The 27,096-nt window shown below is 38.1% G+C and overlaps 1 protein-coding gene across 2 annotated transcripts in view; it reads left to right on the top strand.

Annotated features, from left to right (window-relative positions):
• Nucleotides 1-27,096, top strand: part of PRUNE2 (prune homolog 2 with BCH domain) — a gene marked incomplete at both ends in the record, with an annotated part of 141,551 nt that overhangs the window by 15,744 nt on the left and 98,711 nt on the right. For both annotated transcript variants that reach the window (XM_082337584.1, XM_082337583.1), the window contains 3 exons: nucleotides 15,982-16,086; nucleotides 16,541-16,743; nucleotides 18,077-18,240. In XM_082337584.1, the coding sequence (XP_082193710.1) occupies nucleotides 15,982-16,086; nucleotides 16,541-16,743; nucleotides 18,077-18,240 (472 nt within the window). The remainder of the gene's footprint in view (nucleotides 1-15,981; nucleotides 16,087-16,540; nucleotides 16,744-18,076; nucleotides 18,241-27,096) is intronic.

Raw genomic sequence — 27,096 nt, 5'->3', positions numbered from 1 at the left:
TACAGTAAAGTTTGAAGAAAGGGCAAAGTATCTTTGCTGAGATCAATAATAAGAAATTGAGTAAGTAGCACGAGGACAGCTCAGCACTCTGTGGCAAGACCAAAGATATTTTGGATGAAATAGGAGAAACATACTAATACTGTTCCAGAAAGCTGCTAAGCTTCATGTTCTTTCTGCAATTTTAATTTGGGGTTCAGTTTGAGCTGTAATTGGTATTAATGTCAGATCTGTGGTATTTGGAGAATCAGTTGCACTTACATAATGTTGAAGAAGGCACTTTTGTATCTGGGAACAATAATATTTCATATCTGGGAACAGTACCATACTGCTATATTTGGTTTGGACAGCATTTCTGAAACATCTTGCCTTTGTTTCTTTTTATTTTTTTTCCTCTTTGCCTTTCAGAATGTTGATGCTGAGACTTTGCTACTTTTTTGGGTACTGACTGCCATGTTATTGGTATCATTTAGCCATGACGGATGAAGGAAGTGCTTAGACAGGGATCATATCTGTCTTCCATGTCCTGCTACTTGCAAAGCAGTCAGACTTCCAAATCTGACTGAATCCTTTTCTGAGGAGTTATATATTAATTAAGAGAATTTGTCATTTAAATATTTTCTACTACATTCTCCAAATGTTGTTTTTTGTGCTGAAGCATTCCTGAAAAGAAAATTCCATTCATGAGGAGTGTTTAGGTGTAGATTTCATTTAACTGTTACAAACTTTCCCCATGTCATGCATTTTTAACTGTCATTTTAAGTTGTTTCCTATTATTGTTAAGCTCAGCTATCACTTTGTATCACATTAATTGATTTCACAGACTAAATGTCAGCAGAGTAAAATCTGCAGTTTTTCTTGCTAGTGTTAACTTAAGCATGTTGCACAGCCCAAACGCTTCCCAATATACCCTTCACAACAAACCAGGTATTTTATGTCATGCTGTTGTTAAAACATGTATATGTGTTGCTATCTGTATACCTTATATACTGTTTTTAAAGAAAAAAATTAAATACAAATTAAACTTTCTATTTTGATGCTAATTGTGACACTAACTACGATAATTATTAGCATCCTGGTTCCCCAAATTGATGGAAATCATTACAATGTATTTCTAAGGCTGGTTTTAAAATCACAGGAATACAATATTCATGTGACTTCAGCAAGTGGACATGGATCTCCTCTGATAGCCATAATATTCTATTTTTATAAGCAGACCTCATTTTCAAAATTTGCTTCTCGTATATTACTGTGCCTGTAATAGATGACTCAAATCACAAAGCCTCTGCAGGTTGGTCCTTGTATAAATTTAAACATCTTACTAATCTGTTTGAGTAATCCTGTAGTGGAATATCTAATATCTCTTTTAAGTCAGTATGTTCTTTTAAGACCTGATGTGCTTTTTTATTCAGGATTGGGAAGTATATGTTGGTATTTATACATATGAACTCCATCTAGAGCCAGAGATTAAATGTTCAAATATGACTGCGTATAAATATGTTGCCATTATACCTTATCCTCTTTGACTGATCCTGAGAAAAAATATTATTCTACTTAGCTGGGAAAAGAGAGGAAAGAATTATGCTCTGTTTATTTTTAACAGACTTTCCTAATTCTATTAATGCTGAACAGATATCCTTTCAACAGCAATACAAGGCCAGCACATGCTTCCCATATAAGGGAAAGAAAGCTGCACATAGTTATTCCCCTTGTTCTTTCAGTGCAAAATGCTTATATTACATAAAATGCTGTGTAATGGTCCTCTGATCTGCTGAGATCTATGCAATTAACTAAGGAGAAATAATAAGCTAAAGAAGTGTCAGATTGAGAACAGAGTGACCTTACACTGCAAAGCCATGAAATCATCAACAGTTTCTAATGTTACCACTGTTCCTCTTCTGACAAGTGTTTAACTGGATGCTTGTCAGTATCTCCAAGGATGATGAATCCCTTTTTTTAACACCTAGAACATCTTGCAAATACAGAGGAATTTTAGTTCATGTGTCGCAGCATTCTCATAGCTGGAAACACAGGAATTGTCTTATTGGCACATACTAAATGTCCATGTGATTGAGTATGTTGTGTTGCTAGTCGCTGAGGTAGGGTTTAATTACAAACAAATTCTAAATGCCCTACCAGTGTTCTCAGACTTTACCAGTAGAAAAGTGTGGGTCTGGCTGCTGTGATCAGTCTTGTGCGTCAGATATTTTGGCTTGCATAGGTCGCTTCTATGTACTTAGGTTCGGGGATTTTTGGTGTGGTTTTTTGTTGTTTTTTTTTCTTCCAGTTCTTCTACTATTTTTCCATTTGTCAGTTGCGCTGCACAAATACAACGATTAGATTCAGTGTTTTCCCTGATGCACTATGTTTTCATAGAAAGACATTTAAGAAGTAAGTCCCTGCTCAAACTTATTTTTTTTCCTGAAAAATCTTATATGCTTAGCAGTATTTTAAATGTTTTCCCTGAAACCCAAACACTCCATTTCAGTTTCCTACCCTTTTCTCATTGAATATTAAAAGAGGAAATGTTTCAATAAATTAGGACTAATGTTGCATTTCTTCAAATAGGAATATTTGTGGATTTTTTGTTTTTACAGGAGTGTATTTTACCTGTTCTATCTCATTAGAAGGAAAACTAATACCAGCACAGCAAAAATGAATGTTTTAGATTGCTACTGTGTATTGCCTTTCAGCACACTTTAATTAAAGTGGCGTTTGTTTGTCCTATAATATCACCATTCCCTAATCGATGTACTGAGCAAGCACCATGGTGACAAGATAAGTTGCTTTGTTTTGTTCCATATGTCTGTGTTCCAAATTTTCCATAGTTTTAATTGGTTCCCTGCAGAATAACATTTACAAGCATATGGTATGGAAAATGCTGACTGCATTTGTTATCATATATTTTAGTACATTGGTGGCACTAGATCACTAAGCCTTTAAATGTGATTATGAGGTTATTTAATGCAGTCAATAGTGTGCTTAAAACAGAGCAAAAATCTGCAGTGAGCCAAATGGTATCAAGGAAATATGTTTGAATGCCTTCTTAATGGTTCAAGGATAGATGGGGAAGTCTTATTCAGAAAAGATTTTGGGTAATGTTTATGCTGAAACACTTTGTCACCTAAGAGCAATTTGGAAAGGTCTGTGGAGGCTGCTTGCCATCACAACAAGAGGAATGCGCATAGGAACGCGGAATGCAGAAAAGGCAAAATACATGATATGTCGAAGGTTATTGACTTCTGAAGAAATGCACTGGCATTAGCTGATGAAATGGAATGCAGGATCAGCCCTTAAATCTCATGTGTCTGACTTTCGAGACATCAGCACTACATTTTTACACCAATTCTGCTCTGGCAGAAGATGGCCAATCCAACAAAGAACACAATTGACTGAGAAGAGCCCAGTCATCTCAGCATGTGCGAAGGTCTGAGTTCAACAGTATTGACATAGGTGTCATGCCTTTTTGATTGTGCTAGAGGGGAGGGTGTGTCATGGTGGAGAACAGCTGAATTGGATTTCTTGCTGAGACATATTGACCAAGGTGGTTTCAGACTGCTCCAAGAAGTGCTCAGTGGGTCATTGTATTAATGACCTCATTGGATTTCATGAGCAGACTGGAAACTCAGACACAGCCCAAACGATCAGGGAAAGAGGATCACTCTATACATGGAGATTTCTGATGTATCAATTACATCCTTTGCATATGGATTCAAGAGGTACCATATCTCTTCCGTCCCTAGTCTGAACGCAGCCTAACTTACTAAATAAATTACTACCAAATTTCTACTGTTTTAATGTCATCCTTGTGAAAAAGAGTATTAGACATTAAAGCAGCACAAGTTCTAAGTTTATTAGTGACTAGACATAGGCTGAAAAGCATAAAGCATATGAATGTTAAAAGTAATACAGGAATGTGATTATGCATTCTCTCTTGCTCATATGCAATATGTATATGGCTCTGATATTCATATTATGGTGAGGGCAATTCAGGGATCTAAACAGTATAGACATAACCAACTACTATATGAGTAAAAAGGCAGTGCCTTCTCATAATGCAGCATATGTTTCCACTCTCATAACATTCCAAATAAAAAAATAGATTGTTTTTGTAAAATCATGTTTCATTCTGGGTGTTCATTTCTTAGTGCACTGTCGTTTCACTAACAAGCAGGGTGTTGCAAGATAGTTTTAATCTGTGTGTAGCTTCTGCAGCAAATCAACTCAACATCTATCTCTCACAAAGGCATTTGGACTTAAACATGTTACAAAAATAGGATTCCATCATGGAAAAAGAAGCTGCCAATAGTAAGAAAGGGCTTTTGGGAAAATTCTTTTGGGGAATGGTGTTTGCAGCAGGCCTAAAGGACAGCAGAGGAGTGCTTGTTAATTGGTTTCTGATTTTCAGTGTGGAAAAATAAATAGTGACTAAAATAATGCTAAAGTAAAAAAAAAAAAAAAACAAGCCCTTCATGTATTTTCTGAGACAGTCTTGCCAGACAGTGGGTAAAAAGCCAAAGACATTTTAGAATTATAGTATGATAAAAACCTATTGAACAAGAAAGGCAAAATTAAAAGTGACTTTGGCCTCCTGGTCATCTCTTCCAGCTATGGTTTTCTCTCTCAACTGAAGGTGTGTAATACATTTTAGGATAAGTCACTGATGGAAAGATGGCGTCTATGATTTTATTGTTAGCATGGACTACTTGTTTGTCTTGAATCACTTAAAATGTAGTTCATGATGAAGAGGAGAAAGAAGTACACACAGAAGATCTGAAACAAAATGAAAATGTGAAAATGTAGCTATGCATAACGTTTGTATTTGAATGCAATATAGGCACATATTCTCTATAGCACACTGATAAAAATTTAGAAGAAACATTGAGATTGCAAGATAATACAATAAAAAAAAAAAAGGAAAGAACAGAGTAAAACCTTCTTATATATTGTCCATATAAACACAGAAATTTCAGTCTCATTATATGATCACTAATGGTATTTCCACTGGGCTGTTGGCTCATTTCAGGTTATGGTCTCCTGTTCAACTTGGTGCATATCACCTAAGGGCTACACTGACTTCAGAAACATGAAGCTGCACTCCAAAGGCTCCTGTACAGCACAGTGTTCAAGTGCTTCCTAGCTCTTGGTAAATTTATTTTCAGTTGCAAAGTTGCTTCCACCATCTTAGAGAAGAAGCTAAGCTTCTTAAACACTCTGAGGCCAGATGTTAAGTCTGTGACAGAGGCAGGTAAATGAACTGCATGATTTGAGTTGAATTGCCTTGCCTTCACAAAAAAAAAAAAATCACCTTTTTTCTCCAATACACTTTCTCTTTGGCCTCTATAATTCATTCAACTTCTGCAGTGTATGATGTAGGGGATTATTGGTACGAGTCACCTCCTGACACACCACACAACGACACAGTTAATGTGACAGGGGCACTCTGCTCCTCGCGTAAACATCCTCCCTACTTTTAACTCATTTGTTTTTAATATCTCAAGGGACACCTTGATCCTGTCGTAAGCCAAACAGTTCCTAAAGGAGATTAATACTGTCAAGTCCTGTAAACTGATAGGCATCCCAGTCTCACCTTTGCATGTTAAATGGCAAGTGGGGAAGGAGACGGAAGAGGAGTCGAATAATTTGAGCTGAAAATTCAAAGATATGCTGTGATTGGCTTTAGACACTAAAGATAGATAACCTGGAACAGGAATGTAACTTGTTCTTTTGCAGAGCTGAATTGTTGTGTGCTGTATTCCTGATACTCGGTTTAGAGCACTAATCCTGCATAGAACACGTTAATTTGAACAACAAATGAGTAATGCAGCATAAAAGGAAGGGGAACTTTGATTTTTACGTTAGTAACTTCTATGATAGAGAATCCTATTGACAGGCTGCTGAAGTACTGCTGATTCAAGCTTAATTAATCATTCTGCTGGGAACATTTTCCTTTTTCAGCCATATGAGAGTATATCCTGTTTTGTCTTGGCAGGAAGAGCAATGTGATATCCTTACTGAGCCTAAGGTCATTTAAATAAGTTTTTCCTCTCCTCACTTTGTTAATCTTGTATCATAAAAACTTAGGTTTCTTTAATTATCATAGAATCATAGAATCGTTAAGGTTGGAAAAGACCCTTAAGATCGTCATGTCCAACCGTTAACCTAGCACTGCCAAGTCCACCACTAAACCATGTCCTCAAGCACCCCATCTACCCGTCTTTTAAATACTTCCAGGGGTGGAGACTTGACCACTTCCCTGGGCAGCCTGTTCCAGTGACTGACAACTCTTTCAGTGAAGAAGTTTTTCCTAATATTGAACCTAAACCTCCCCTGGTGCAGCCTGAGGCCATTTCCTCTCATCCTATCACTTGTTACTTGGGAGAAGAGACCGACCCCCACCTCGCTACAACCTCCTTTCAGGTAGTTGTAGAGAGCAATAAGGTCTCCCCTCAGCCTTCTCTTCTCCAGGCTAAACAACCCCAGCTCCCTCAGCCGCTCCTCATAAGACTTGTGCTCTAGACCCTTCACCAGCCTCGTTGCCCTTTTTTGGACACACTCCAGCACCTCAATGTCCCTCTTGTAGTGAGGGGCCCAATTCCCTAAGACAAAGCGTATTTAATATGTGTCTGACTTAATGGAAGTTTTATCTTGCTGTAACAGCAAAATTGGGATCAAAACATGTGGTACCAAAGTCATGCTTCCAAAATGTGTGTCAACGTGGGCATGTATGTATACCCCATGTATGACCTATTTTGAAAACCAGATACTATTGGGTATACCATATACTTACACCCCATGATCCAGTAGAAGTGGTGTCTCAAAAGTTGGCCCTAAAGGTACAAATTTGGAGAAGCAAGAGAGTGTGAAAATGTAAAGCTTATAAAACATGGTGGAAAATCAATGCCAAATGAATTGATGGAATAAATCTAATTTTAAAAGGAGCCAAGAAGACTTTGATTGATGTTTTTAATTATGTGGTGGTTCTTTTGACATTTAAATGGCATCTCTGCATTATTTGATTACTCCAACTATTCTTTTTTTAAATGAAAATTGCATGTAGAACTCATTGTTCATTTTTATTTTCACAGTGTGAATAAATGTGTGATAAGGTAGAAAGTATTTCAAGAACAGGCAGAGCAGAGTTGCATGCAGTTATATTCTGTAAAATTAATTAAAAGTGAAAAGAGAGTAGATGTTTGCAGTTGGTAGGAATTCTTTCTTGAACAATGTGAAGTTTATTTGTCTGCAGAATGCCAAATCAGAGCCTGTTGGTAATGCAGAAATATTGAACTGAATTCTCAGCAGCGGTAACTGACAGTGCCAATTCTTGATTAGAAATGACTGGAAAACAGAGCTCCTGTCTTGTGGAAATTCCAGGAACAGTCTAGGGACAGGACTTCCTTACCTGGCTGGCATGCCAGCTGGTTAACTTGCCTCATTTCCATTATTGATTTTGAAGGATCAGCACACTTCTGTGGAACAGTGTGATTTTGGGAAATGGCATTTTTAAATAAAACTCTCTTTAGCAAGCTCTTGATTCATAAATATGCTTTTAAAGTATTAACTTCAGAAGACCAATAATACTTGTTCAACAAGGTTATGTTCAACCTCCTGTGGGAAGTACAGTCACCATCAGAGAGGGGAGTGCAGGTAAGACTGGGTAAAATATGTGTATTAGTTAGGCCCCAGGTAAGTTCTATATGCATGGCAACTAAGGTGCAAAGACCTTTTCCTAGTCTTTGTTATAGATTGGTCATAGTCTTTTGTCATCAGATCTTATTCAATATCAGGTGATATTTTATGCCTATCCAACCATTTCTGAGGGTGGCATTGAATTTTTCTGACTCTTCCACTCTTGTTTATCTTTTTGTAAGGCTGTGTCTCCCATAGAAAAGCAGATGGTGTAGATTTAGAAAATTGCCCTTTTGTTTTATTATATTTTATTCTGCTAGTGGGATTGGTGTTTGCTGTAAAAGCTTTTTTTTTAGATCCATAAGTAAAGCAACATTGTACAATATAGATCCAACAGGTAATGATTAAAATATGGCACACTTGAAATTTTCTCTATTAAATTATGTCCCTTAGGGAAGAATCCACTATGTAACCATGTATTTTACATCTATTACAGTAAACTACATTATATATCATATACTGTATGTGATAAATGTGATACTGCAGGGGCAGAGAAATAGAATAGTTTTTCTTCTGTCCTCAAAAATAAGAGAAAACAAAGACTTATCGGGATAAGAGACCATCGTTTGGTTTTTGTTTTTTTTTTTTTTTTTTTTTTTCCAGGCCAGTATAAAGCTTTCTTATGAAAAGACTTATGAAATATTAAACTAACTTGAACTTTGCATAAAATATTAAATTAACTTTGCCTTGGCTTAAAGCCATTTCTTTGACAACAGAGAAGGATAATCAACTTAAAAGCCCTTAGGCCGGTGGAAGTATAATATTGCCTGATACTATAAGGCAAATGCAGAATGTACTCCAAAATGACTACTCAATAAACTGTACCTCTGGGTTGGAGGTACAATTCCAAAGCTACTGAGTAGGTACGAAAATTCTCTCTCATATAAGTAAATGACTTAAAACCTCAGTTGCAATATTTATTAGTATCTTGTCCTTGATCCAGGTAGTTAGGCTTTTTCCCCATGCACCTTCAGGAAAGCTAAGTATGTCTGTGCAGCCATGCTCCCTTGTTAGTGCTTCAGCCATAAGGTTGGAAAAGTTTTCAGCGTTGTATCTGACACTATGATTATGTGACTCTTCAGCTTCTTCTTTATTACCATGTTTCTGTTAAGCTGTATAGCTCCTTCCTTCAAAGAATTGCTATCCTTGACATAGTACTGTCCCGTCCCGTGCAGCAAAATGCAGGGATTTTGTTGCAGTTGAAGGACAGAAGCTGCAGTGAGATTTGAGGCAAAAGGAAAATAGTGGCTCAGAAGCTAAGACTGTGTGTGGCTGCATGTGTGTGTGTGGTGGTGAGGGGGGTGGTGGTGTGTCTGTGTGTGTGAAGGAGAAGGAAAAGAAGAAAAATTTTTGCCTTGAGACAGTGAGCGTTTTGTAGGGCTTCCTGTTTATACTAGAAAAAGTCTTCAGTATTTCTTGCAAGAACATTTCAGCTTCTGTGTTAACAGAAGAAAAAAAGAAGAGGCAATGTAATTTTTGACTGGGATATTGTAATTTGATGAATCACTGTAGTAATGTGTCCTAGCCAAAGTTTTTGCAAACCTGATTGCCAGTATATGAAGTATGTTTGAATGAATCGGCTTTTGATGCAGGTAAGAACCAATAAAAGGTATTTTTGACTGCAGTTACATAAAGATACAGTTGCCATACTAATGCTTTTATGTGATTAAAGACAACAAAACTGGATAGATATGAGAGTTTCTTCACTGTTAGTATCAGAGTATCAGAAGAGATCTCTTACTAGATTGCAGAAGTAGCTTAATGTTTATAAATCTCTTTTTTTGAGCATGATAAGTGAATGTTGATCTGTGCAGGTCTGTTCTGAATTGAGTTATCCTGACTGATGCCATCTGAGAATGACACATTATTTCTTTAATTCACTTTATGCCAGGCATCCAGTGCTTATGCATTTTACAACTCTACCTTTAAAAACCCGTCAGTCGTAAGAGAGATCAGTGGTCTCTTATATAGTTTAATTTATGAGTTCCAGTTTCATAATCAACCTCTTAATTTTTTTAATTCTTAGAGATATTAAGGGTTCATGATTCCTCTCAGGTTAAGCTGTGGTAGCTGCAGGAGTTAATCACCTTTTAGTCCTATTGCAGCTAAGTCTCACAGTCTTGTAAGTCTCTTTATGGATCTAAAGCTTTGTCTTCCTGATTGTGGGTTTCTCTGCTGAGGTCTGTGCTTGGAAAGACCTGGAAGAGGAAGCCTTACATCCGTATGCCTTCTTTTGTCCTAGCTGGCTGATTAGCAAGCAGTAGACTGTGCAAACTAGCTGTATCTGAGATGATGGAAGAGGAAGCAGTCTCTGACCTATAAGATGAACAATAAGCTTGGATTGCCCTGGGAGGGCATACTTCAGGGTTGCTTTTATGGAGAGTATACTTTTTGGGAGGTTATTATTAATAAGTAGTAGTAAGATACTAAAAAGCCATTCAGCCATTCAGGAAGCTACACAGGGGGAGAGGAAATGCTGGTGAAATCATATCTTGGACCTGCAAGAGGGGAAGGAGAAGAGAATAAAATTATGCTTAGCAAATAGAAGAGCAGAGATCAGGAAAGATGAAAAAAATATATCACTGATCTTTAAAACAGCATACGAGGACTGTCAGTGGAAGGTCTACCTTATGCCTTGATCTTCTAGAAAAAATAGACAAGAAATCAAGTCACAACAACAGACAGTAGCTCATGCTGGTTTCGTGTTGGTTTCTGAACCATGAGCAGCCATAAGAAGCTGAGGAGACAGTTCCCTCAGCCTCAGAAGAGGTGGTACAAGCTTAACAGAGGAACCTTTCCACATCAGTCTGCCAGAGCTGAAGATGTCACCTGAGCTAGAGAATGCCATTTCTTTTATATGCTCTTTGACAACCGTTATCTGATGTGAGAATTGAGAGGGATAGTGTACTTCTGTTCCAAATAAACAAAAAAGGCAGCACATCGCAGGGAACACTTGTTTTGTGCAGTGTTCTGTTTTTATTATTATGGATAAGTTCAGATTTAAGCCCTGGAAGATGAAAACAAAAGTCATTTTGAGGGTTCCATTGATCTTAAGATATAATTTTGATCAATATGAAAATAGTTTTGTAACACTTTATTCAATTATTCCTCTTAACGTCACTTCAGATCTATCAGTACCCTCCTTTTTGCTAGCTTTTGATTGCTTTAAAAGTTGTAGTAAGCAACATTGTGGTTATAGACTACAAGACCTGGTTGCTCCTGAAGGAGAATCTCATGATTTTTATCCATGGATGGTGGTTTCTTTTTGCCAGTAATAATTTTCTGAGGAAGTGGTGTCATGCTGAAAGTACTAACTTCTGCTACTTCTAAGATGTTGCAAATCATAGAATTGTTTAGGCTGGAAAAGACCTTTAAGATCATCAAATCCAACCGTTAACCTAGCACTGCCAAGTCCACCACTAAACCATGTCCTCAAGCACCACATCTACCCATCTTTTAAATACCTCCAGGGATGGGGACCCAACGACTTCCCTGGGCAGCCTGTTCCAGTGCCTGACAACTCTTTCAGTGAAGAAATTTTTCCTAATGTCCAATCTAAACCTGCCCTGGCGCAGCTTGAGGCCATTTCCTCTTGTCCTATCGCTTGTTACTTGGGAGAAGAGACCGACGCCCACCTCCCTACAACCTCCTTTCAGGTAGTTGTAGTGAGCAATAAGGTCTCTCCTCAGCCTCCTCTTCTCCAGGCTAAACAACCCCAGCTCCCTCAGCCGCTCCTCATAAGACTTGTGCTCCAGACCCTTCACCAGCTTTGTTGCCCTCCTCTGGACACGCTCCAGCACCTCGATGTCCTTCTTGTAGTGAGGGGCCCAAAACTGAACAAAGGATTCGAGGTGCAGCCTCCCCAGTGCCGAGTACAGGGGGACGATCACTTCCCTGGTCCTGCTGGCCACACTATTTCTCATACAAGCCAGCGTGCTGTTGGCCTTCTTGGCCACCTGGACACGTTGCTTGCTCATAGTCAGCTGGCTGTCAACCAGCATCCCTCGGTCCTTTTCCACTGGGCAGCTCTCCAGCTGCTGTTCCCCAAGCCTGTAGCGTTGCATGGGGTTGTTGTGAGCCAAGTGCAGGACCCGGCACTGAGCCTTGTTGAACCTCATCAGATTGAGGGTTAAAAATGTTGCTTTTGTAGTCCTATGGTAGAATTGGTAGACAGCACCCATTTGTGCTAAGATGAATGTTTGCAGTAGCATTCAATTTTTCATCACTGCAGTTTGGCAGAGTTGATCTTTTACCTGATGCACAGATCTGAAATTGTCTGTCCGGCACAGGATAAAACAGTATTTAACCTGCACTCACTTGTATAACATTGTGGTCATTGCTAAGCTTTTGATAAAGTATCTGTGTTGCTCATACAAGAAGGTTTCCTGTGTTAAAATAGAATGGGGGAGATCCTACCTAGCTGTCTTAAGTAATCTATTAAAATACAAATACATTGTCTGTGATTCTGGCATCAGATAAATAGCCAGTTCAAATAATAAAGATGCTTGGAGTAGAAAATGTTGTCCATGTGAATAGGTTATGCAAGTGTGATCTTTATGTGTCACTGAATTATTTTAGTGGTTATCACTGGGGAATGGGAAGGTAAATAATGCAGTATTAATGTATTGAGCTGTGTCAGGAATAGCATGTACCTGCTTGTGCATTTCCCTGTAGATGTCCTTGGCTGGTCAGTTTTGCATGTGGCAGCTCTCAGACCATAGCTCCTGATCTATGGTTTGGAGTTACATCTGTGTGCTTAGGGGAGTTGCTGCTTATCCCAATGGTTCTAATCTTACTGTTAACTTCGCCCCTAATGGGACAGGACATACTATGTGAATGCAAACACTAGGATGGGACTTCTAACTGTGGCTGGTGCAGATTGTCTGCAAGCCTGATCTATTTCTATCTGTATCAAATTTATGCTGTTTTCTAGAAATGTATCATAGAATATCTCGAGTTGGAAGGGGCCCATAAGGATCATCAAATCCAACTGGTCTTTGGGAGAACAGATTACTTAAGTGGATAAGAATATTTGTTCAGAAAATGGAGGATTTCATTTAGGAAAATGGCAAACATCTTCCTGTGCTTTCTAGTAATAATTAAGACTGACATTTCAGGTTGTTTTTGTTATGTTTTGCTCCCTTTGTGAGCTTCCAGAACTACAGGAAGAATGAACTGTTCAAACATATTCTACAGCCTTGTTGATATCAATTTATTTTATTATTAATAATTAGTTTCGTAATACATGATTTGGTATTGGAAGGTGCCTCTTCAAAAGTCATGCTTTCACACTTTTTTTAATGAAGAAAATTCTCCAGAATGGTGAAACAAGATGTCAACTATCACTTTTCTCTCTCGTCAATGTGTTTTACATCATCAGAATGAGAAGCACAGACTTTCTTTGCTGTTTGTTCTGGCCAATTTTGGCCTTGAAAACTGTGAAGTAGAAACTTGAATTACTTATTAAGACAGCTTACAGGTTGACTTTGTATTTTAACATTAGTAGAATAGCTGTCATAATTTATTAGAAAAACCCCATCGCAAAACCACTTTGCTAAAAGTCACAAATGAGAGATTAGGGAGTGAAATGGGGTAGTTGTGTGCAAATGAACAGATTCTTACTCAGGGAGAGGTAAAATCACTATGATAACCAATTGTAGTGGATGAAACAAAAATATATCCTCTCTGGAGTGACCAGAGAAAGGCAGTGTACAACAGAAACCCCTGAATGCCCTTTTATTTCCCTTTCCTGTGGGAAAGAGTTGGCAGTAGCTAGTAGGTTACCTTGACTGCATGTTTATCTTAGGCAGAAATATTCTGGAAGAAACCAACAGTTGTTTGGAGGGATAGTATGTTTACAGCCTGACCAAGAAATACACCGTCTCACTGTTAGTCTGCTTATTGTCATATTAAAAACTCAGCTTTATAAGCTCCATCTCAGAGTTCTTGTTAAGCTCTTGAGAACAGTCCAAGGAGATGGCCTGTCCTTCCACAGTCTGTTCTGGTTCATATATGTTGATGAAATTCTGGTGTGCTGCAGTTAAAAAAAATCAGTCCTCAAATGGCTAGTTGACCTGTTCGAATTATGAAGAGATGGTCTCCAGAGCTTTCTTGCTCCGCTATGTTCTCTTTGTATTCTGCTCTTTATAGCTGTGCTTTTCTCATTTCTTCAGAAGTCAAGTGTAGGGTTCAGAAACTGTCAGCCTTGGAATTCTTCAATTTTTGTGTAATTATTCTGTCTCCATTCCTGAAGAGGTAATAGAGGGGAGGCATGATGGCACATACAAATGAGTGAAAGATTCTGGGTTGTTGGTTTTTTTGTTTTGTTTTGTTTTGTTTGTTTGTTTGTTTTTGGTGTTTTTTTTTTTAAATGTGAATTCTTGTCTTCCTTTTAAACAGCTGTTAAGACAAAGAGGGTTTTCCATCTGTGGTAGTTCTCCTCCCACATGATTTTCTACAGATTTTAGAACTGCAATATAGCCGTGTAGCAAGCCTATGGCTAACATGTGAGTTTAACAGAGCTACAGCTAACATGTGAGCTGTAAAAACAAGCGTGCAGATTTTAGTGCTTGAGAGAATGAATTGTAAAGACAACATAAAAAGATTCTTAATTTTTCAAAAGAAAACACTCATGTACCTGATGTCATTAATAGGTCTGACATTCATCATTGAAACTCAGATGACTGTTGAGGATCCTTGCTAGTTCTATATGGGATAGTGTTTTGTGGAATATGAGCAACAGGAAGCAAATTGTGTTATAGATACAGAACATGTAGATATAGAACAGCATCAGATGGCTTGATATTTTTTATATTGTTGTTTGTACTGGATTCCTAGAAGTGGGTGACTTTGTAGATTTAATAATCAATTTGTCAGTTCATTCAGTTTCCTTCTTTTTCAGGGTTGAGTCATTTGCTATGCAGTTATGATGAACCTGAAGAAAAAGACTTCTATACACTGAATAATACTAGAAAGGATGAGCTCATGAACTCTTATTTTCAGTCTTTAGGGTGGCAGATCGATCAGAAATGTATGCTGCAGAAGAACAATATGACAAAAAATATATGGAAAAGAGGAAAATGGAGACAGTTTATTGCTGGTGAAGTCCTGCAGTTTAAAAGAACATACCTGTTCCAGACACTGTACTCTTCAGAAAGCTGTCTGTCTTTCCCAAGTACATAGGGAATGGAGAATAGGTGCCCTGGTTTTATTACCCAAAGGTATTTTGATGGCTGTGTTCCATATAAGGGAAAGAGAACTAAGTTTCTTCCTTATATCCAGTTAGAGGTAAGATGAGACACAGAGAAAAAATCTTAGTTTAAAAAAATTTCACATTTTTAATTATTGAGGGTAATATACTAATTATATACTTCTGTTGAAAGATTAAAATTTTATTTGATATCGAGAATCCTAATTCAAAATAACAAAAAGTACATCAGTCTTACATGACAACAACAACAAAAATGTTTAATTGCATATATTTGGTTCTGAAATATCTACCTTAGCGTCAGTCAGATAGGTTTGTTAAATTAAGAAGCATAGCTCATTAGAAGAAAATAAACTGGAATGTTTCCATGCAGCTAGCTTGACATTAATGACATGCACAAGAGAAAAACACCACCTTACACTTTGCGTGTGCAATTATGAAGAAGGTAGACACTTCCCTGCAATATTTTGCTTTCACACAGTTGGCCTCTCTTTTCTTTTTCTCATGTTTGGAAGGCTCCTAATTTTAGCAAATGCAGAACAGACGCAGTTCCTTTTGCAAGTGAGAACAACTCAAAGCCCTCAGTGCTGCACTGGGCGTGTTCAGCTTCTGAAGAGTCAGACTGAAAGCCATTGCTCTGTCTAGTTACTGATTTCAGCTGAGCAAAGAAAAAAAGGAAAATTAAGTTACAACTTGCTATGTATAGTTTGCTGTGTGTATTTCCACACTTTTTGGGACTGCTTTTCTTATTAGATTTATGAGGTGTTTTCAAAAGCTTTTTCCACATATACATGAAGCCGCTTATCTGTTACTTTGCTGGTGAAGGGACTCCTGTCAGGTTAGATCTTGTTTGGGTTCTAAACCAGGTGTCTTACGCAATTGAGATTTCTTGGCTTTCTTGGGCGCTATGAAGCCAAGGAAACATCTGATCCCATGGTAACTGCGTTCCTTCAGCCAATGGCGAAAAGCGCTACAGCTGTGGACAAGGCCTGATATTTAACTTGTCTTTTGAAGTGTCTTGGTAATTGGGCTTTGTTTTTTCTCATCATTGTCACTCATTGCAATTGTCTTCTAATGTGTTACAGAACAGGAGCAAACGCCTGGAGAAAGTCCATGTTGTTCTTGGGAATAAATCCTGTGATTTGGATTCGCTCATTTCTACTCTGGCCTATGCTTACTTTCTAGACAAGGTAATGGAAAAAATGGACCGAGTGGTCTTAACTCATTTATTCCAGGTTGTTACAGACTTCTTATTGTTAAGTCAATTAAAACATACTGTAAAAACATTTTTCTCGGCAATGATTTTGTTATAATCAGAGGTGGGGTTTAAAACACAAGCAATCTACATTTCTTTCCATATAAAAATTGAGTGGGTATTAGCTGACTTATTCAATAGCAGCAAAAAATCACCCCTATACATCATTCTTTCTCCTTCCTAGTTTCCCAGTGACTCTGTAGGAGGCAAGCAGAGACAGAAGAAGAAGAAAAAAAGCAAAAGACAGTTTTTAAAAAATTAAGTAAAAGGGGAAAAAAACAAACAGACATTTCAGACTGTTTCTAATTGCTCCCTCTGTTAAAACATCTGCCTAATAAAAGACGGGTCTTATTTTATGCAACTTTGACAAATGCACACCTATGTTACAGGTCAGTCCTCCTGACGTTCTTTGCTTACCCGTATTGAACATACCAAGAAAAGATTTTAGCTACTTCACAGAGACAAGATTTATATTGGAGGAGCTGAATATCCCGGAGTCATTCCATATCTTCCGAGATGAAATCAATTTGCACCAGCTGAATGCTGAAGGGAAATTGTCTTTAACACTTGTAAACAGCAACATGCTGACAAGGTATTGCATTGTATGTACAACAAGATGGCTTATGTGGGTTTGAGCTGTTTTAAAAATTATATTGTACATTTTTTCTGCATTAATATTGGTATTACTATGTTAACACAGATGAAAAAAAAGGAAGTTAAAATATATTTTCTCCCTCATTATGTCCAATAAATGTAACAAACCAAATAGTCATCTTTCCATCAATTTTAATGGAACTCCCTTTTTTAAGGACCTTGTATTTTCACATAGCTTAGATTAGATATTTTAATTCAGTTCAAACAGTCTGGGAGTTTCCTGTGACCAGTAAATAAGACATCAGATTTTTTTCCAGCTTCTTAGTTCGCTTTATCTAAAGGCATTAACACTCTGACATTGATTTGGAGATGGCCAGCACACTTGCATATGTGCTGTTAAGATTGCTGCTAGATTATCGCAGTCCTTACGAACTACAGCATTTTTCTCAAAATGTCTTCAGTGCCAGAGGCTCAGAATTGGTCTGTGGAAGACCATAGTCCATATACCCATCCTTAAGAGGGAATATTTACAAGCCCATAGTGAATCCTTTATAGGGAGCCTCTTTATAATGGCCTGCCTGTCTTGCCCCGAGTGAAGGATGCTGTTTACTTTCAGCTCTCTTTAGAACTTCATTTAAGATAAGTAATATCGTGTCGTGCTATGGCCCAGTCCTACTCTAAGGGGTTTGTAGATTAGAATGAAAGTAGGGAAAATCTAAAATGAGAAATATGCGTAAATCTTATAGCTATTGATTCTTTAACTGCAGTCAGCTCAGTACATTATTCACTTTTTCAAAGTAAAAATTATCCATAAGATTTGCTTTTTGTTTATTACTGTCCCTTCCTGTGTTTCTTCCGTCTAAAGTATTATGATTAGCATTTTATATTATTAAATATAGCTTGGCTTTGTTATTGCTATTATAAGCAGAAAGTGACGTGTCTAAACGCAAAAAAAAAAGATCTTTTGTAAGCTTTCAAAATACTCAATGGGGAAAATCCCAAATCTCCCCTATATTAAGAGTGATATTTTCAGTATGTGTAGAAATATTTTTTTCAAATTATTAATTTTTAAAGATTTTGATAATGGAAATGTAAACATTTAAGACTTAGTACTTAGTGATGTATCAAACAATAAAACCACTGTGAACAATTAATTAAAAAATCACAGTTTTAGGACTTCATTGTGACATTCTTTGGCTTTATAGCAGACTTCAGGTAGCAATAACAATAGTGTTATAGTCCAGAATTTTAAAATTTTTTTGCACTGTTTTACTGGGTTGTCTAAGCAGCTAGAAAGAAAAATATATATAATTTTTAAATTTGCTTGATAGTGAGGATAAAAGTTTGGAATCAGCTGTTGTCAAAGTCATCAATCCAGATGAGCAATGTGACGGCAGCCTGGAGTTACAAGCGTCTTCTTCCTCTTTAGTAGTAAAAGAGATTCTTCAAGAGGCACCAGAGTTAATCACTCAGCAACTGGCTTATCTCCTCAGAGGTGAGAGATTACTCTTTATATTAAATACTGAAAGGTTTAATGGAGTGTTTCTGAATCTGCTCATGCAGAAAGAGTGTGATCCATTCTTTGGTTAACAATCCCTTTAAAGACCACAGGAAGCTTCATAAAGGAAGCAGGGAGTAAAGAGTTTGTTAAAGAGTAACATTATATTGAATATTAAAAATGTGCATTTAAAAATAGGCATGAGAGGTCTTTGCTGTATCACTAGACAAGAATATTAAATGGAGCTGTCGACACACCAGCTGGGTAGCTGGAAGAGCTGTGCCGTTTGTCGATTCCAGGGGCTGTGCAGTGCCGCTAGTTCAGCTCTGCCTGCCTGTGGACAACAATATGGATTGGAATCTAATATTTACACGTTAAAGCTTCTCCCAATGGCAGTACCTTTTTATAGAATGATGTTTTAATGGCGTGATGCAAAACTTTTACTGTTTTAAAAACTCTGTAACCAAATCTTCATTGCGCTCTCCTTTTTTTTTATCGTATGCCCGGTAGAATACAAAGGATGAGGCTTCAACAGTCAGAATTATTTTCATTTCTGTCTTCATAGTTCGTCATTTGTATTAGTTTCCTCAGTTTATTTGCTGCAGCAGGACTCTTCAATTGGAAATAAAACTGGGGTTGAAAGGAACGGATTGCTGCTTTTAAGTTATTTACTGAATTTTAATAGTGTTTAATGAATTTTAAACGTTTTAGGTTTTAATTGATATGCAACTGTTAAATGCCCTTTTAAGAAATTAATGTGGACATGTTTAATGAGGATTATGAAAATTTGCTTACACTTAGATTTCAGAAGCTACTGGAGTCTTGGCTTGTCATTGTACTTATCACTGTGATAAATAATGTAATGAGTATGTTATAAGAAATTACAAAAGGTAATTTTTTAAAATGTTTTCATAGAAGAAGCATTAATAGTAACACAGTATTTAGCCTGTTCTTTTAGTATCTTTCTGTGCTAATAAGCTCTAGTAAACCTGAAGCTCCAAATTTCTGTTGGGTAGCTATCCAGGAATCTAGGCAAATGACCAAGCGTAATAATTCATTTTGGAGGCAGAACCAACAAAAGCTTTTGGGGATCTCTCAGGATACCTGTTTGGTGGTGGAAAGAGTCAGGAGGCAGTGCTCTGAATAATGAACATGTTCAAGTACTATATATGGTTGTAAGTGTCTACAAGTTTTGGCCCTCTGGTCTGTATTGAATTCAAATAAAGTGCTTTTATTAGAGAAATATTGAAAGTGTTTGCATTAGAGATAGCAATTCCAGTTTTGCGGGAGATAGTAGCTAAATTTTTTTAAAAAATCAGTAACTTCATTTTAATTATTGTATTTGGTTAGCGTGTGTTTGAGGAACTTAGTGGATATAGCAGTCCTTACATGCCTTCTCTTGTTATGGTATGAGAAGTGATTGACAAAGCCTAAACAACAAAACACAGCTGCACTTGTGACTTGATGCTTTTCTGCTTCTCCCAGCAACGCAGTTTATATATACAGAAAGCTGAGCAATACAGTGAGTCCTCTTGTGTGTCTCTTAAAATAGAAAAGGTTTTCGGTACTTAAGAACCTTCCATTGCAAATTCAGAAAAGTCAGTGAATCCCATTAGTGGTTCTGATAAGACAAAAAAAAAATGCTAGATATAAATGTATGTAGATGGCAGATCAAACTCCAAGCAGTCTGAAAATAAAAAGATCAAATACGACTTACTCAAATCTAGCTTTTGTGTTTCTCTGTATATATTATAGCCTTTTGTCAAAGTCCTTGCCTGTAAACTATAGCTTTTGCAATTCATCACACCTGTGAGCACAGGAAGCAAAGGGACCAGATATCATGGTCTGGAAGGAGGGCTGGCTGCTTCATTCTCACTACCAGTGAATGTGTGCGTAGAAGCTTGCAGGATGGCCTCTCTCTGGTGGCACACCATGGGCGTAGAGCCAATGAAAAGGTCCTACTGGGTTTTTCCCACTTTGTTATGTTACTTCCAATGTAAATCTGCATATTGTTAGTATGTATAAATTTCGGGGGAAGTTCAGAACAGAAGGCCAAAATGGAAGTCAAAGTGCTAAGAATTAGGGTTTTATTTTCATAAAACAGCTGAGAGATCCTAACTCCTGAGCTGGGAACTCGTCTTTCATTTTCTGGCTTTCCTGTGAGTATTTTGCTAGAAGACTTGTAAGATAATACAAATATCTCATGTTTTAATAATTATTGCATATGGCTGTGACAGGTTCATTTGTTGCCTCTTTTTCAAACTTCTTTTTTCTCACAGTCTGTTAGCAATTTTTTTTATTTTAGTAACAAAGGCAGATGTTTATGACCTGCCATATTTCAACTTGGAACAAACTTAACCTGCTCTTCTGCATTTAAAAAAAAAAAAAAAAGAAAGTCAAGAGAAAAGACTTTTCCTGTGAAACTGAGCATTATTGATTTAGGCAGTTTAATATTTAAGGACTTTTTTTCAGCTGAATCCTTTCCTGGTATCTTTGTCTCCCTGTCAGACATGCTATAAGTTAATTCTACCCTTGGGCATTGAACAGAGCCTGCTTGGAGAGTCAGATTGTTGTACAGCCATATTTGCCTTAAGTTAGAGCTTGTGCTGTCCCTGGATTTGTGCCAGAAGCAAACAATTATAGAACCTGCCAGAGTCTTGGGCCTGTATTATTTTATTTCCCCAGAGATGTTTACAAGGGGACTGTTGCCAAACTCAAGATCCATTAAACTGCTGAATCATTACATTTTCTGTTGCAGCCAGCTGGCAAGGATGTGATTCCAAGCACTCACTGTCAGGTACCTTGGGTCAGTGCACTCTCAAAAATGCCTCCTTATGTTTATTTGTATAAGGCCTTGAAGGATGCCACAAGGTGCAGACTTCAACATGTAAATAGAGACACATTTACAGCAAGAGCATCAGCAATTTTTTTTACGTGAATCTGCTTTTGCTAGTTATGAGCTGCATAGTTGAGGTCTTTTCGTGCCCTGCTGGGACAGTCTGACTTTCAGTAGAGAAGATTAGTTTGTTATTTTAGCCACCCAGACAAATGTTAAGAAATGCCCTTTTAAGGACTTCAGGAATTATGCCAATTTTTTTTTTTTTTGTTCTGTCTTGTACATTGATCAGATGATTCGGATGTTCCCTAATTGGTGCATCCTTAGAATATATGCCAGAAAGAAAGGAGCATGTTGAACTGCACCACACGGTGCACTTATTTGGACTGATACTTTTGTTTGTATGTATGGAAACAGTTTTCTTGGAGGCACTGCTTCCCTCCTCCCACCCCACCCCCCCAGTTAAATTTTATTCCAGCTTTGTGGCTTTCCAGTTAATTACAATGAAGACTCCTTTCTTGGGTCCGTTTTACAGTTTTGATTTGTGTTTTTTTTGGTGGGGTGGGGAGTGTTGAAGTATACTTTCCATGAGGGACTGTTGGTTTTCCCCTTTTCCCTGTCCTTTATTTTTCCAGGTCGTGGAACAAAACCTCGACAGGAGAAATGCCTATATTTTCATTGTACTGTTTCTCTCAGCCATAAACTTATAATTCAGGAGATGCTAGTGCTGTTCTTAATGTTTTCCCAAAACGACTTCTGCCTTCATTAGATCATGTTTAATATTAATGCACAGCAATTGCTTTTGGCAAAACTAGTGTTCCACTTCCAAACTGCTTTGCAAAAAAGAATAAAATGCACATTTTTTTGAGAGTCCTAGCCTATTTTCTAGTGACCTCTCCTTTGGAAAAAAATATCTGTAATGTAGTGTGATGTACACAAGGAATAATATTGAATCTTGTATTACCTATTATATATTTCTTTTTTCTGTGCTTGTCAGCAGACAGAGCAGCCTCCATTATGCTTTCAGAAACCCTGGGAGAGTTGCACCAGCACTCAGTAAAATCTGCAGGAGATTTCTGAGCCCATGTATCTCTTTTACAGCAGGTACTTACAAGAGAGCACGTGACTAAATGGAGTTCTGACCTTTGGCCAAGCAAAAGTACCTTGAGTGAACTGTTCTTCTAAACTACCTGGAATCTTAACCCACACAGGGATGCTGAGAATGCCTGGGAGAGAAGACGTGTGCCTGCCTTTCCTGCTGATAAACATAATATTAAAGAATGAAGAAAGAATAAATGTTGATCTTAGGGCTTGCTGTCACCCTATTAATTTGAGAAGGATACTTTTCTTCCTTTCATCCTAGTAGAAAAGTTAGCAATTGCAAGCACTACAGTATTGCTGTGACAAGTGGGAAAAATAGCCTTTTAAAAACGTTTCTAAGATGTCTGCCTATGATGAGGCATTATTTCAGGCTGACTGCATTTCATCCTTGTATTAAGTGATAAATCCCAAAACTTCTAAGGTTGCTTTGCGCTTTGAAGATGTCACCCCTGATAAAAATATGGAAAGGGATTGACCCTGAGATGAACTGAGTAGTGAAAGGCAAAGACTTCCAGTTAGATGCTGCAGTACATTGCATGTCTAAACACATTCTGATTTTATAACGTTACAGTAATATCTGTGTCCTGCCAAAGGTGAAATCAAATTCAAGATGGCCTTACCATTGAAGAAACAGAATTTGTCACACATGTGAAAGCAAGAGACAAATGCACACTGGTACCTGTAGAAATGCACAGTAGGCTGCCATAATATGTCCTAGGCAATCTTTCCATCCCTTTTGATTGGGGAATAGATAAATAATGTAAAAGTTTCCTTCCACTAATCCATATGTTTAGGAGAATTAAGCTAGTTTTGTTGGCATGAGCAATGCTGCTGCAACACTATGGTAGAACTGGTTTGGTGTGAAAGAAATGCATGTATTATTTTAGCCAACAGATACTTACGATGGTTTTTGGTGCTGCATAGCTGCTGTGGTTCAGGCACTTGTTAAAATCACAGCCAGATACTGACCTGACTGCTAGAACCTGTCTTGGTGTAACCACAGCTTTCTGCTGCCAGTTCTTCTATTTCCCACAGTTGGAGAAATATTATAGAATCATAGAATCATAGAATGGTTTGGGTTGGAAGGGACCTTAAAGATCATCTACTTCCAACCCCCCCGCCATGGGCAGGGACATCTTCCACTAGGCCAGGCTGCTCACAGCCCCATCCAGCCTGGCCTTGAACATTTCCAGGGAGGGGACACCCACAACTTCTCTGGGCAACCTGTTTCAGTGCCTCACCACCCTCATAGTAAAGAACTTCTTCCTTATATCTGATCTAAATCTACCCTCTTTCAGTTTGTAGCCATTACCCCTTGTCCTATCACTACATGCCCTTGTAAAAAGTCCCTCTCCACCTTTCTTGTAGGCTCCCTTCAGGTACTGGAAGGCTGCTATAAGGTCTCCCCAGAGCCTTCTCTTCTCCAGTCTGAACAACCCCAACTCTCTCAGCCTGTCCTTATAGGAGAGGTGCTCCAGCCCTCTGATCATCTTTGTGGCCCTCCTCTGGACTCACTCCAACAGGTCCACGTCCTTCTTATGTTGGGGGCCCCAGAGCTGAACGCAGCACTCCAGGTGGGGCCTCACAAGAGCAGAGTGGAGGGGCAGAATCACCTCCCTCGACCTGCTGGTCACACCTCTTTTGATGCAGCCCAGGATATGGTTGGCTTTCTGGGCTGCAAGCACACATTGCCCCTTCATATTGAGTTTCTCATCAACCAACATCTCCAAGTCCTTCTCCTCAGAGCTGCTCTCAATCCATTCTCCGCCCAGCCTGTATTTGTGCTTGAGATTGCCCAGACCCATGTGCAGGAGCTTGCACTTGGCTTTGTTGAACTTCATGATGTTCTCATGGGCTCACCTCTCCAGCCTGTCAAGGCTCCTCTGGATGGCAACCCTTCCCTCCAGCATGTCGACCGCACCACACAGCTTGGTGTCATTGGCATACTTGCTGAGGGTGCGCTCAATGCCACTGTCCATGTCGCCGACAAAGATGTTAAACAGTGCTGGTCCCAATACTGACCCCTGAGGAGCGCCACTCGTCACTGATCTCCACTTGGATATCGAGCCATTGACCGCAACTCTTTGAGTGTGACCATCCAGCCAGTTCCTCATCCACTGAGTGATCCATCCATCAAATCCATGTCTCTCCAATTTAGAGACAAGGATGGTGTGTGAGACAGTGTCAAATGCTTTGCACAAGTCCAGGTAGATGACATCTGTTGCTCTTCCCTTATCCGCCAAAACTGTAACCCCGTCATAGAAGGCCACCAAATTTGTCAGGCATGATTTGCCCTTAGTGAAGCCATGCTGGCTGTCACCAATCACCTCCTTATCTTCCATGTGCCTTAGCATAGTTTCCAGGAGAGTCTGCTCCATGATCTTGCTGGCCACAGAGCTCAGGCTGACTGGCCTGTAGTTCCCTGGGTCTTCCTTTGTTCCCTTTTTAAAAATGGGGGTTATGTTTCCCCTTTTCCAGTCAGCGGGAGCTTCAGAGTTTTGAGACTCTTCCTCTTTGTTCAACTCCTTTCCTGTCTTGCCTCCCAATATACTTTTGCTTGGCTCTAGGAGGGCTGTGCTACATTGGGCCTGGAGTTAGTCAGTTTCATTTGGTGGCCCATCCCTGAACCTTACAGTACAAACTGCCTGTGCTGATGGGAACATTTGCTGTTTGAAATACTGACATAGAAAAAAGGTTAATTAAATAATCTATTTTTTTTATTATAGTAGTTTGGGAGTTGTTTCTGTGAGAGAGAGATAAAAATACTTTTCCTTAAGTTCTGTCTTCATTTGACTGTTTCTGTATGGTTCAGCTTTTATTCTGTTTTAGGAAGGAAATAATTCTGCATTTGTCTTATAGCTTAGTTGAAATCCTGGACTGACTGGATAAAAACTGTGGTGTAGTTATTGCTCAATTCACAATCAATCCTGTAATTAGTCTGGAATGATTAATGGTATGTGGAGCTAAAATGAATCAGAAGTTGCTGACCTGACACAGAACCCACTACATAGTAGTTATTTCTGTATAATTAGGCAAACAGCGAAGATCACATCGTGTTGACTTCAAAACTGATGAGCTTGATTGGATATACAACTCATACCTCTCATTTTACTGCATTTTCCAGTATGCTTGTGTTAAGATTTTCTCCTCTTGGTCTTCCCCTAATACTTGAAGCACACACAGCTGTGGTAAAAGTTTGACACATTGTGTGTCTGAGGACCTATGCAGATGGACAGACTGCTTACTTCATCCTAGTGCTGCTGGGAGGCTGTATGGGATATGCTACGGACTCCCTCCAGTAGGTAATTGTATGATGAATTTGAGCATTCATTGTAGGTCCAGTACTTTCTGCTGGAGTCTCCATTTCCTTTATGTGTGCATGAGCAATTTCCCTGTTTGTTACTGGAGGAAGGAAAACAAGGGTGCTGAAAAAGCAGAAGATTGTTATTGCTAAAATAATTCATGCAACCTGGTCCCTGAGCTGCCATTTATCCAGGTGCAGCTCTGTGCTGACTGGCAGTGTGCTGTGCGCCATCTAACTCTTTCTGGTCACTGCCCTTCCCAAGGTATGGGCAAGAATATGTGGCACAGGCACTGTTATCTGGTTAGAGGTGGGAACAACAAAGGGATATTGTTAGATGAATTATCCTGGAGGCTGCTGATTGAGAAACTTGCTTCATATAAAAGGGACTGAAAAAGAGACCTTGCTAATATATAGAGATATCTTGGGAGCTTTATATATCAGTTATTTACCTGTAGACATCTGAAATCTGCTTGCTGTGGAGCCACATTTTGTGGCTGAATTTACAAATGTCAATCTGACTCAGTATACACGTTTTTCATACCATCTGTATTTCTTTAATATTTTTAATTTTTTAATATTTCTTTTAATTAAATATATTTATTTATTTATGAATTTATTTATTTAAAATATTTATTATTTATTTAAAAATATTTATTTATGAAACCAAATAAATATTTATTTTAATTAAATATTTCTAATATTTAATTTTAATATTTCTTTAATATTTTTAATACTATCAAATAGGGCAGGAGCATTGCCTTAAAGTGATGATAAGACTGACATAAAGAAAGGGACACTGAGAATTAAAAGAATATTGGCAGTTACAATATCTGTAACAGAAACACAGAATGGAATTTCATGTATGTGAATTTCCAGAAATTAATATCTGATGGGGAACAGCTTTTGGCTTGTTAAGCATTACTTATTATTTAATCCACACAAGATTTGTCTAATAAGGAGGTGTGTACTTAGCATGGCAAAATTGTTTTGTATTGCAAGTGCTTTATGAATTTTGAAGAAATTATTTTCATTATTTTATGTGATGACAGTGTAGGATAAAAACAGATACATACTAGATGGTTGGGTTCTAGTCAGTCTAGTGAGATGAGGATGGCTGTGTCCAAGTTTTTCTTTTCGTCTCTTGGCTCTGTGCTAAAGCCTAAACATTTTGGCTTACAACAACTATCTTATACTATTGTACTGATTTGCTCATTGACCTAGCGTTATGCAATGCAGTCATACACTTGTTTGAACTCCCTGTGCACAGTACAGTAATAAATAATTTCAATGCTAAAGTATAAGATTTTATTATCCTTAATTTCGTGTGAGTAATTGGAAGCAAAGGCTATCTTTGGGTATATTAATAAATGGTATCCCAGTCTCCAGGGAATGAAAGGGTGACTTTAAACCTTGAACCATCAGGAATGTTTCACATCCAGGATGGAATTCAGGAATGTTTCACATCCAGGATGAAATACATGCAGCACATAGTTGTCTGAAAAGACATCCAACTCACCTTTGTATTGTAAGAGCATACCATTTATGGTGAAGTTATTTATTGGATTATGTTTCTCTTAAATTTTAAAATTCAATGCATCATTTTGTTTGGCTG

The sequence above is a fragment of the Platalea leucorodia genome (assembly GCF_965183815.1).
Source record: "Platalea leucorodia genome assembly, chromosome: Z".
In the NCBI taxonomy this organism is placed as follows: Eukaryota; Metazoa; Chordata; class Aves; order Pelecaniformes; family Threskiornithidae; genus Platalea; species Platalea leucorodia.
This window is presented reverse-complemented; position numbering and strand designations above follow the sequence as displayed.